Genomic DNA, 12,607 nt, shown 5'->3' with positions numbered 1-12,607 from the left:
TAGTTATATCCTAGTTAAGTGCCAAAACAGTGCATCACAGTCTCTTTAACCTATGCAGAGTCAATTCAGACTCTCAAGGTATTTTCACATGGACAAATAGAAGATTCACTCACATTAACTTGTTTGTTTTTCCTTAGAAAGGTTCTAGGGTGAACCTATTCTATTCAGTACATAAACCTGAACAAAGTGTCCCACATTCCCACTATAGTCCTCATATTTACACTTAACAGACTGAAAAGGAGAGAAGGTTTACACTTTTATTCATTCATTACAGATTAACAATTACAATTTTTAATGCCTAAAGCAGAAGCAAATGAATGCGCGGACACGTCAAATCTAAATACAACCTGAATGGATGGGTTACCTTCTTGCTAGGAGTCTGGGCATCTAATATGCCAAGTGTCTCTTCATCCTAGTTAAGAGGGTTGGTTTCTGATCCAGCTTGGTCTCGGGATGGATGAAATCAGAGATATTGAGTTTGGTATAACCCAGAATTTATGCTGATCTTGTGCCTACTTGATGAACATCTTGGACCAATTGTGGTGTCATAGTGCAAGACAAACTTCCATTATGTTCAAGCCTTATGCTCTGTAACCTATTCTGTTTAGGTATGCTTTACGTCCTTCAGCCTTCTACCAACTCCGGGCTTCACAAGTAAACCTTACACTAGGTAAATTTTTTTTTTGCCCTTGTATAATTAGAGCTTCCATGTAAAGGTTCCTAGTTCTTAGTTTATATTGGTTCTGGCCAGGTACTCTCCAAGTAGAATGGGCATATAAGATCTCATCTATTCACTGGAATACGGTGGGTTACAAGAAATGTGTTCTTCTGACTTTTAAATGTATTCTCTAAACATATGCTTTATCTTTCAGTGTAATACATACCAAATAATTATTTAAAAGTTCATCCTCATGTCACCAATAACTACCTGCAGTATTTTATTACTAACAATGGATGTGTTCCTAGGTTTTACACCAACACTCATGTGCATGATTAATGTGTTTTATTTTGTCACATGTATCAATTACAGCAAAATTCTTAATCACACTGATGTTGTTAGTACAACTGACTTACCTTGAAGCTTATCTTCCTTATCTGAAACATTTGTGAACACATTTATCAACACATATTAGCACCAATTTCTTCCACCCCTTCAAAAATTACAAAATTGGACCACTTTAGAGTGGCTAATACACCCAAAACATTATTGGGATATTAATCAATATTGACATATCCAGACAAAGCCCACAGACACTGGGATAATGTGGAAAACTCCAAACAGGCAAAGGCAGAACCAGATTCAATAAGGAGTGTCACTATCTGTGAGGCAGAAGTGATAATAAAGAAATCAATATGCTGCAGACTCAACTATGGTAATCTTGACAGTTAACTACTTAAACAGTATTTATAAAATCTCAAAAGGTGTCTGGAGGTAGAAGTGCAGATGTTTAAAATAATTCAGAGACCAAGTGGACTCATAAATATGTACATTTTGCTACTTGTGGCCATATCAGAAGCAATACTAATCATGCAAGAGCAAAGTAGCTGAAATAAATTACTGTATAAAATTATTTCAGTCACTGTAAACTGGCATGTTTGGCAGCAGCAGAGGAAGTTCCACAGTGTAAACATTGCAAGCTCATTTGATACAAATGTATACTGTTATGTTTCTTCATCTGTATCCCATTTGTAATTGTATAACAATAATAATAAAACAAACAAATATGAAGACATTTGTACAATCTGCTTTACAAAGGACACAACTTTATTCAGAAAACAGAGATCCAGCCACTCTTGGTATAAATCTGTGCCATTATTACCCCCCATTATTTCACTTTAAAATCATATTGCTTAAATAAATATTTTTAAAAGGTTTAGGGAATTGCACCCACAAAAAGTATTGTCATTGTACCATTGTACTCACAAAAAAACTTGTTCAACATTCTCTCTTTAAAAGAATTTAAGAAAACATTTTAATATTGAACCCAAAAAATAATTTATTAAAAAACTCAAAAAATTTCAGTATAAATGTAGGAACAGTCCTGAGCAACATGCAGAGATCTGAGCCCTGCAGAGTCAATGCCTGCAGGTACAAAGTATCAGGAATCCAGGCACATCTGACCTATGTGTTTTACTTGCTGGGTTTGACATTCACACACACAAAATTATGTGCCATACAGGTGGGTTAGCAGCAATACAGACAGCTCTGAAAAGGGTAAAAGACTGAATATGGTATTTGATGTATGCAGATGAAACTCAAAATACTGTAAAACCTAAACCAATATTCAGTACCATTTAATGGAAATTGAGACAAAATAATCTTTAACAAATTTCAGCACCATGGACAGCTTTTAATAGGCAATGAACTGTAGTACCACGAATAAAGTAAGCTATGGGCAGAGGATATTAATTTAAACATCATTGACCAATACTAGACACAGAAAACGCAGAGCAGTAAATGTCGTGTCTAAGTAAATTAATTCCTTAGAAACCCATTTGGCCACAGTTATATATAGGCACAATAAATGATAATCTCAAGTTTGAACTGCACCCAATTATACAAATATTTGGTACACCATAAAATTAGACAATATAAATCAAATATCTATGAACTTCAGCACTGCAGGTTATATTTCTGCACAAACTAAAAGATTTCTTAAAAGTTTTCTGGCAGACATATTAGCAATAAAAAGGACTTTTTTTGGGAATTGTATGAAGAAAGAAACAGCAAACAATGAAACACAACTGGACAATACAATGTAATCTGAGTGATTCACTGCATTTCATACCTGTGCTAACTTATCAATTCAAAATACACATAATATGAATGCAAGTTATGGAATAGCGTAGTAACTTCTCCTGACATACATCAACAGGGAAATTAGTAATTTTTTTTCTAGAAGAAAGAAAAACAATAAGTGCATATACCTTTTGAATGAACAACAGTAATGTGTTCTGGGAGCACAGAATTACAGAAGTCTAAGTGAAAATCAAATTATGTTTCTTTAGTACCAAATGATAGCTAATGCTCTTCAGAAAGACAGGAAAATAAGAAAGCTAACATCTTTTTAAATCCTCTTAAATATGCTGAACCATTCAGAACTTTTTTCTCTCCGAGGTTTAAGAAATAATGAACAGGCATGCAAACAAAATGGAAGCATGCCAGTACCAAGATGAAGGTATAAAAATCATAATTATTACAAAAATTAAGGAAAAAAATCAATATTTCAGCTAGCCACATTCTTAAATAAAAAGAGGAAGAGGAAAAATGTTCAAATTCATTCGCTCTTCCAAAAGCATTAAAACTGTTAGTGCACGTGGATCAGTCATTGAAAAAAATCCAGATAAGTTTAATTTTCCAGGATGTATTAGTAATGTTTTTTTCACATTTAAAACATTTGTGCAATTAAATCAAAACTGATTTTACTCTCTTTAACAAGAGATCTGTTGCATCTCAAAGAGATGACACCTAGTCAAGTCTGTATATAGATTTATACATATATATATATATAAATATATATATAACAAAACAACTTCAGAGAACATGACAACACAGGAAATCCTGTGATTCATTCAACTGTGGCTTCTCTAAAATACAGTGTGTACCATCTATTGTAGTTCTTTTGCTGTACTACTTCCAATGGAACTAAATCCTTTGTGAAAACATTTTAAAGTCAGAAGATGTATCCTCAATCTTTTAGTAGACATTTGAGTAATTGTATTATTCCAAAACATAACTAATGTTATATTCTAAACAATTCTTACCCTGATCTATTCCAGATATTTACTGGTTAAAAAAAAGACATCATATAAATGTGCTATTCTTCACAAAATGTCACAATATTAGGCCTACATTTTAAAAAAAAGTTTTAACTGGGAATAAGAAAGCAATTAAGTCAAATTTATTAATATCTTTTTTTCTTAAGAAACGAATGATGTCCTGAAAGCATACGAATCAATCAGGATTTTGCTACATTAAGCCATGATTCAGGATGCCCATCCTTGAGAACAATTCACAATGTTCACACCCTTTAAAGATGCCGAAATTTACAATGTTCAGCAGTTTGCATTTTGTTTTGTTCTTCATTCAAACATGTAAGTCTACCATTCATGGCCCTGCCATGAACAATTCCTGTAGCTACTGAGATTTGAAACAGGCTTGCCACAGTTAAAGTGTACCAATGAGCTCAGGATTGAGGAAGAGGGTTAACGATTGTTTTTTGCTGCCTCCTTTGCAGCCAGGATGAGAGGAGTCAGACTTGACAGTGGTTTGGCTACTTTCAAGAACTGGTGCTGAAAAAGAAATGAGAAAGAAACATGTTCACTTAAACACATCAGACATACATTCAAAGTCAGGAACAAAAACATTTTTTAACATAATGGTGCTCACCTGTAAAAGTTCCTTAGCTGATCCTCTCTTCTCCACATCCATTTCCAAGCACCGATTAAGAAAATCTCTGAATATTGGGGAGAGTTTTTCAGGGTTCTGCAACTCTGGAGTACCATTTGTTGCAATGAGATAAAGAGCCTATTTAAAGATACCAAAAAATAACATATTTATCTACAGACAAAATAAAAAAATAGTTTTGAAAAATATGTAAAGTTTTAACTTTTTTAATCTTAATTTTACTTTTATACATGCATGCATATATAATAGATATACACACACACATACATACATTATATACAGTATTATATATATATATATATATATATTACATACATACACACATATATATATACATATAATTATTATAATTATACTATTAAAAACTCATACAATATCAATAAAAAGATCATCAATCCAACAGAGTCTAGCTGCCGTCCCCCAGAGCCCCACTCCATTGTGGAGGTTGTCACTTTATATTATACATCAGTATTAACACCTATTACACTTTGGTTAAGATTAAGATTGGTGAGTGGGAGGGTTATCTAACTCAAGTCAAGTAAACTAAGTGGCAAAAACCAGCAATACAATTGGCTGTCCAGCAGAGCTACTGAATAGCGGAGCTGTGGTGGTCTGCATCTGCGCCAATCAGCATTTCATCAATAAAATTATTTAGGCATTAACGTATTAACATGACATTAAAATCAGTATTTTGCATTATTTATTTGAGTTTAATTAATTATTTGTTTATTAAACTGGGTATTCAGTCAACAGCCCAACTACAAAAGTTCATGTTGATTGGCAAGTGCTTATAGCGCGACCGCGATTAACTCGGATCTGCTTTAGCTGTTGAACTACTGCTGCATTGGGAGCCCACACTTGCCCCGGCAACTGATAAACTGTCTTCCACAGACACAGCGATCATGCTTCAGGACACTCTTCGGCGTGTTGTCCTGTTGGGAGAAATCCGAAAAAGAGTTGAGAAACCTTACATCTCCCCCCTCAGCTTTGTTCACACCGCATGGGCAAAGCGACTGTTCCAAGCCGGGCTCGGCTAGGCGGGAGAGAACATCAGCACTGGTGTGTGGAGCCCTGGGATGGTGGTGAACATCAAAAGCCAGGATTTCATATACATCTGTTTGTATAGCCATTGTAGTGAGCCGTGCTCAGTCACCAGGGTAAACCGTCATCCCCAGATACAGTAACAGAGGGCTTCCAGCGCCCACTTAATCGCTAAGCATTCCTTTTCAATTGTCAAATAATTAGGCTCCCTGGGTAACAGCTTTCTGCTGAGAAACGTGATGGGGTGTTTTTCCCCCTCAAAACATTGTGAGAGCACTGCTCCTAAACTGAAAGCGCAAGCATTTGTTTGCAGAATAAATTCCTTTGAAAAGTCCTGATTGCGTAGAACCAGGAATGATGATTAAAGCGGCTTTTAGGTCCGCAAAAGCTCTCTCTCACAGGCGTCGGTCCAGACAACACTATGATTCTTTCTGCCCTTTGTCAAGTCAGTGAGGGGGGGCGGCCCAATGCGCAAAATTGGGAATGAACTGCATGTAATACCCCACAAGCCTGAGGAAGGTATGAACCTGCCTCTGTGTTTCGGGACGGGGATATGCAAGCATCTCCCCCACCTTGTCCATTTGAGGCTTGAGCAAAAACTTCCAATTGGAATATCCCAGAGAGTGGGTTTCTGACATACCCAGCTTGCACTTCTTAGGGTTGGCCGTCAACCCCACCAGCCATAAACTGGTCAAGCACCACCCGAAGGCGGATGAGATGAGATTCCCAATCATTACTGAAAATGACCACATCATCAAGACAGGCACCTGTGTACATGGAACGGCGATGCAGGATCTCGTCCATCATTTACTGAAAGGTCAGCAGTGCGCCATGGAGACCAAATAGGAGTAAATTCAAACAACCTGTCTGGAGTAACGAATGCGGTTTTCTTACAACCAGACTCCTCCAAGGGGACCTGCCAATAACCCTTCATGAGATCAAGGGTGGAGATATATGAAGCCAGCTGCTTGAAACAGGAACAACCCAGTTATTTATTGTAGTGGGATCTACCATTCTCCTATAGACAGACACAGCAGTCAGGCAGGGTCATGGCCAGGTTAGTGGCCAAGTAATACTGTTCCCTGCATTTATAATGTTCCTTGCATCACCCATCGATGGCAAGCACTTATAGCGTGACAGCAATCGATTTGGATCTGTTTTAGCTGCGAGCCGCTACAGCGTTGGGAGCCCCCGGTAACTGATAAACTGTCTTCTACAGACGCGGCAATCGCATTTCGGGATGCTCTTCGGCATGTCGTACTGTTGTGGGGAGTCTCCAAAAAGTTCAGAATCCTTACAATTTCTAATCAGAATTTTGGCCAACTAGGGAATGAGGACGGTAGGTACAGAAAACATACTGGTAGCATTGTTTTTTTTATCCTTAAAATGTAAATACTTCTGAAAGGGTGCATTTAATTAGAAGACACCTTTAAACTTCAGTCCTCCAGCCTTCAGCTACACTTGTGCTTCTGAAGTGACAAAAAGAAGCAGCTTTAAATTATTTCCTTCAAGTGTGTATGTAAAGCTTGTTTAATACTGCAGCTAGTTTATTTACCAATACAGGAAAGTGATGCAAGAAACTAAAGGTGCATGATTTGCTGCATTAATGTACTAGCTATGGATGCACCGATACTGCTTGCTGGAAAAAAAAAAGTAGATTTTATGATTTACATGTATACTTTGTTTTTACAAACCCCTTTCAATATTTGGAAGAAAGTTAAAAAAAAAATCTCTCTACTCAGTTACAAGTTATTGCAGTCAGCACTATGTCATTAGCTGGTGGACCACCTGTGCAGCGAGATGCATAAATGCGTTTGGGCTTCAGCCAAACTTTATTTGTATATGCCACAAATGAAACGACCACATTTGTACTAAGGCTAACAAAAAAAAAATATATATATCTATATAAATAATTCACTAATATATATATTACACACACATAAAATATGGATGGATTCATTTACTTAATCGCAACATACCACTATGCCCACTCCCATTATGAAGGGACTGCCAATTAAAGTTGTTTGGTCATTTTACATATAGCATATTATGCACGGATTTGCTGCTGCCATGAATTTTGGATGTTGATGTTTCAAGCCCTCATAAAAAGTTTTGCTTACACTGCCATTATTTCTCTGCCAGTTGCACAACAGATATGCCATATCTGCAAACAAACTCTAACTGCAAAAAAAATACATCTGCATTTTGGAAGTTTTTCACATAAAAAATAAAACAATGTAAATGTAATTTATGTGATGGAGAAATATTGAGCCGATTCTATAAAAGTTAACATTAGCTCTTTTAAGATCGGAAAAGTTGTCTTCTCTATATAAGGCTTATTTTTCAATGGTTATTAATAATAAATAATGATAACGAAGAATACTTGCAACTTTAAAAATATTCACTTATTTTATTTGTAAAACATGTAAATACTCTTCATTGCTCAATTTATATATAAGAGCCTACTTAAAAAGAGGACAACCTGCACTCAATGTCTGCGCATAATCGACACCACTGATGCTACTTCTTGACAAATAAATAATTGTTTTCAGAATATAACTAACAGTCTTTGACCTGTGGGCAAGATGATGAAATAGGGTAAAATATCTGAACAATGCCTCTTTGATTAAGTAATTTTGTGCACACAAACATTACCGATTTTGTAAAAGACTGTCACATTTATCCTAAGTACGTCATGCTTTACAGACACACAAGACTAAAAAAAGAAAAGCAACTGATAATACAAGAAAAATTAAATATACATCAGAAACATTTGTTTGTGTGTTGGTACTATATTGCTGTCACTATTCTGAGGAGTCATGCAAGTATGACCTTCATTTCACTATCTACACATAACAATGACCTTCATTTTGAACTTGGAGTGGAGACATACCTATCTGATCCATTATCAGACAGTGTTCTCCACTTGTGGGCAAGCAATATAATCTCATTCTCTTCAATTGCTACTATAGTCACTTATGCATGAGGTGTCCCATTTAGCTTACTGGTGATGTAGTGTTACTCTCTGTCTGCACAAAGTTTTGTATGAGAAACCCCACACCACTTCTGACTGAATGTCACTGGCTGTGTGAACTTATATTTGTATCGTGCTACACCACTGAATGCAATTTCATGCAGGGATCTCCATCCTCCATTTCCTTGATAAAATGTCACTGAATCACACTGTACCATGCCACGCCACTACTTGCAATTTTATGTGTGGGAACCCCCCAGCCTCTCTCCCCACTTCGAATGAATGTCACCGTTTCAATCCACTTTATTGGACTATTCCAGTTTTCAGCTTGCATGCCAAAAATGTGCTATTTAGGTTAACTAGACACTGTGTAAATGGTTTTGGTATATGTATGTGCCCTGTGTAGGACTGTTTCCTGTCCTACGCCCAGGGCTGCCAGGAAAGTCAATTCTCCCAACACTGGAAGAATCAGGTATTGTAAATGTATGCATATGCTCAGTTTATTCCAGATATGAAATGCAAGAAAAAAAAGAAGAAACAGCAACTAAATCAATCAATCAATCAATCAATAAATACACACAAAACCTTTGTGGATAGATCATAACAGAAGGCAGGAGAAGATGTGTGAATTACAAAATAAAAACCCCAAACTACTGAGCAAAATGTAAGGTTTCTCAGTGTCTAGGGGTAAACAGAAATTGTTTTAAGGCTTGACATGAAAATATGCATAATAATATATACACAGTTACAAATTGTTTACTTGTTACTTCAAAGTGATCAAAAGAGTGTGTACATTTTTTGTTCTTTAAAAAAAATAAAAATATAACTGCAACTATAATACTTGATTTGAGAAAGACTAAATATTTCCAAAAGGGGGTCACCTTGTGCCAAACAGGATACATTTGTGATGCTATTGGATATATGAGGGGGAGTCAAGCTAAAGTTAAAAAAAAAAAAAAAAAGGGATTTATTAGAAAATGGAACAAACCTTAACAAGACTGATAATGTCACTTTTCAATGTGGTCTCTGCCCTTCTCAATGCACTTGTGCCACCTGCTTGGAAGTGCCTGGATTCTAGCAGAATAAAAGGTTTTGTCTTATCCACGCAATCACTCGTGCACCCGAGTTATTGTCGAACACTACATACCGAAGGGTACTACAGTCATTAGTGCAAGATACTCTGGCTTACTGGGGACCAATGTGAAGCCTGCTATTTGATCCAAACGGCGGGGACTGCTGTCTCAGGAAATCCTTTTGCTGCAAGACAATGCCTGCCCACACACTGCTAAGAACACCAAGACTTGTCTAGAGAAACTGAGGTTTGAGGTATTGGCACTTCCTCCTTATTTGCCAGATTTTCACCTTTTTGGACTGCTAAAAAAACACCTGGGTGGTAGTTGATTCAAGAAAGATGATGACGTGAAGAAAGCTGTGCACGAGTGGTTGCAAGGACAAGACAAAACCTTTTATTCTGCTGGAATCCAGGTACTTCCAGGCAGGTGGTGCAAGTGCATTGAGAAGGGTGGAGACCACATTGAGAAATGACATTACAGTATCAGTTTTGTTAAGGTTCGTTCCATTTTCTGATAAATCCCATTTTCACAATCTATACTTAGTACGATAGTTGACAAATTGGGACATAAAATAATTTTTTTCCCAAGGATGTGCATCATAAAATTCCTTGGTTAAGTACTGTAAAATCGAGTTCGTCTTCGTGAGAAATTTCTAAAAAACCTCTCTTTTGTGTTTTATTTAGTTGCTATTGGTATGAAACAAAGGTTTATTATTCAAATAAAGACTTAGTTTTAAAACTTTGAAGTGTTGTACTCAATGTTCTTCAGTCATTTGAAGCTTCTTTATTAGATAACCTGAATAATTGCTGTTCATTTGTGGGTATGTAATTTATGCAAAACAAAGGCAAAAAACCCTTGGGGTATAAGGTGTTAACAAAGATATTTTCTACCAGCATGATGGAACAGTGAAGTCACTGAATGGCTTTTTAGTGCAGCTTCAGTAGTTATAGATAAAGCTAGACAGAATGATCTGTGACACAACTGATAAGATATAGTTTTGCTTAAAAATAACCTACCTCATTTGAAATATTAGTTAACATAGATATGTATGTCAATTTCCAAGAATTAATCAATATTAGTATTAAAAACCATTATTAGGAGGGTAAAGATAGTCATAAACAAAGATTCACAAAATAGCACCTATTTTCAATTGAAATAGTTGAACCAGGACCAACTTTTCCACCACGGCCACAAATTCAATTCTCCCCAAATTAGTGGGACAATTATAACACTAACTCTAGATTTGCAAAAGGTATTCCCATTGAGGCTTATTTAATATGACATTAACCTTAAAAAAATTAACTTTGTATTTTAAAAAATATACTGAGGCATCTCATACATTTTATAATGATTCTGCACTGTTCCTATGTATAAAGAATTAAACTACAGAAGCTTGCTCAGTATCTCTTGAGTTAGTGTACTAGCAGGTCAACTAACATTCTTGGCATCACATCACAAAGCATTGGTGATGACTGAACAGGCAGTCTTGTTAAAGTACATTAAGGATGCGTCTTTCTGTACTCAGCCCTGATAGTTCAATGTTCTGCTACTTTAAAATATACCAATACTTTTTGCTGTCTCATAGCCTCCTCTTAAACAGACACACCGATCTTTGATTTTCTTAAGGCAAATATTTTTAATTACATTATCTGTATACAATTTTCATTTGCTCTAATTCATACAAACAAATTGTCCATCTTCTAGCATCAATTAAATTTACTCCCATTCTACTATGACTGAATATAGTACTCAAGTATGGCAATTGTCACCTCATGCAGTGGCAAATTACTGCATTTGAAAAATACCACACTTATATAGAGATTTGTCTTAAAATATTGTCTGATCTTCATCTAAGTTACAATAATAAACACAACTTGATAACTAACAATGCACAACTTATTGTGTTTCTAGTACATACTGAATAAATCATTCAAACATTCACAGGTGTAGGATGAAAAAAGTGTGTGAACCACTAGGCTGAGAATTTCAACAAAGAAGTTAGCAAAACTAGAAAGAAGTTAGTAAACCTGGAGACCAAAATCAATGAAACAAGACTGGAGGTGTAGTTTTGAGATACCTTGACCTATAAAAAAAATAAAACAAGCATTTGCTTGATTTGAATAGTTGATTAGCATAAAGCTAGAAAGGGTTACAAAGAGTGTTCAGATATTCATCAGTTGACAGTCAAACTGCATAAATGGACATAACTTATTATTGTGGCTGCTCTCCCTTAGAAAAGACTTGAAGGAACCATTGGAACAGGTTAATGTCTTTGTTCATGAGTCTATCATAAACAGAACTTTGAACAGGCACGATGTCAAAGAGAAGGGCATTATTCTCAAAAAAAAAAAAAAAAACACCACTGCATGTGTGAAGTTTGGTAAAGACCATTTTGAAACACCATAATGCCACTGGGAAATTTTTTTGTAGACTGACGAAATGAAGGTTGAATTGTTCAGGAAGAACAGGTACCAGTGTGTCTGGTGTAAAAAGGGTACTGGAAACAAACATGAAAACATCCCATTGGTGAAGTACATTTAAGTGAGAATCATGATTTCGGACTGCTTTGCTGACTTAGGGCCTGAACAGATTGCCTTCATCGAAAGGAAAACAAACTTTTATCAGGTAACTTACAGGATAATGTCAGAGAGGCTGTCTGCCAGCTGAAGCTCAGTAAAAGTTGGGTGATGTAACAACACAATCACCATAAACAAAGTAAATCTACCAAAGAACGATTTGAAAAGAAAAAAAACTGCCTTTAGGTGTAGCCCAGCCAGATTCCAGGCCTTGACCTAATTCAGACCTTAACAGTGCTGCTGAGCTGCTGTATTTCTGTAAGGATGATTGGTCCACAATTGATCCTGAACGTTGTACAGGTCTGATCCACAGCTAATTGATGAGCTTTTTAGAAGTTAATGCTGTCAAAGGAGGTTTGATGAGTTATTAAATACAAGAGTTCATTTACCGTTTTACAACACACTGTGAATGTTTGATGATGTGTTCAATAATGACATTAAAGATAGTTGTTGGTGTGTTATTAGTGAAATAATATTGTGATGGTCTATATTTGTGAATTAGATGAAGATCAGATCACACTTTATAACCAATTTA

The 12,607-nt window shown here is 36.0% G+C and overlaps 1 protein-coding gene across 2 annotated transcripts in view; it reads right to left on the bottom strand.

Annotated features, from left to right (window-relative positions):
* Nucleotides 1-1,744: 1,744 nt before the first annotated feature.
* The window catches only part of pak1 (p21 protein (Cdc42/Rac)-activated kinase 1), a 176,357-nt gene continuing 165,494 nt past the window's right edge, over nt 1,745-12,607 (bottom strand). For both annotated transcript variants that reach the window (XM_028800375.2, XM_028800373.2), the window contains exons 14-15: nt 4,391-4,528; nt 1,745-4,293 (exon numbers count right to left, since the gene is read on the bottom strand). In XM_028800375.2, coding sequence (XP_028656208.1) covers nt 4,207-4,293; nt 4,391-4,528 — 225 coding nt within the window. In that variant the 3' untranslated portion in view covers nt 1,745-4,206. The remainder of the gene's footprint in view (nt 4,294-4,390; nt 4,529-12,607) is intronic.

Source organism: Erpetoichthys calabaricus, chromosome 4 (assembly GCF_900747795.2).
Source record: "Erpetoichthys calabaricus chromosome 4, fErpCal1.3, whole genome shotgun sequence".
NCBI classification, from domain to species: domain Eukaryota; kingdom Metazoa; phylum Chordata; class Cladistia; order Polypteriformes; family Polypteridae; genus Erpetoichthys; species Erpetoichthys calabaricus.
The sequence above is the reverse complement of the archived record's forward strand: the minus strand, read 5'-3'. Positions and strand labels throughout refer to the sequence as shown.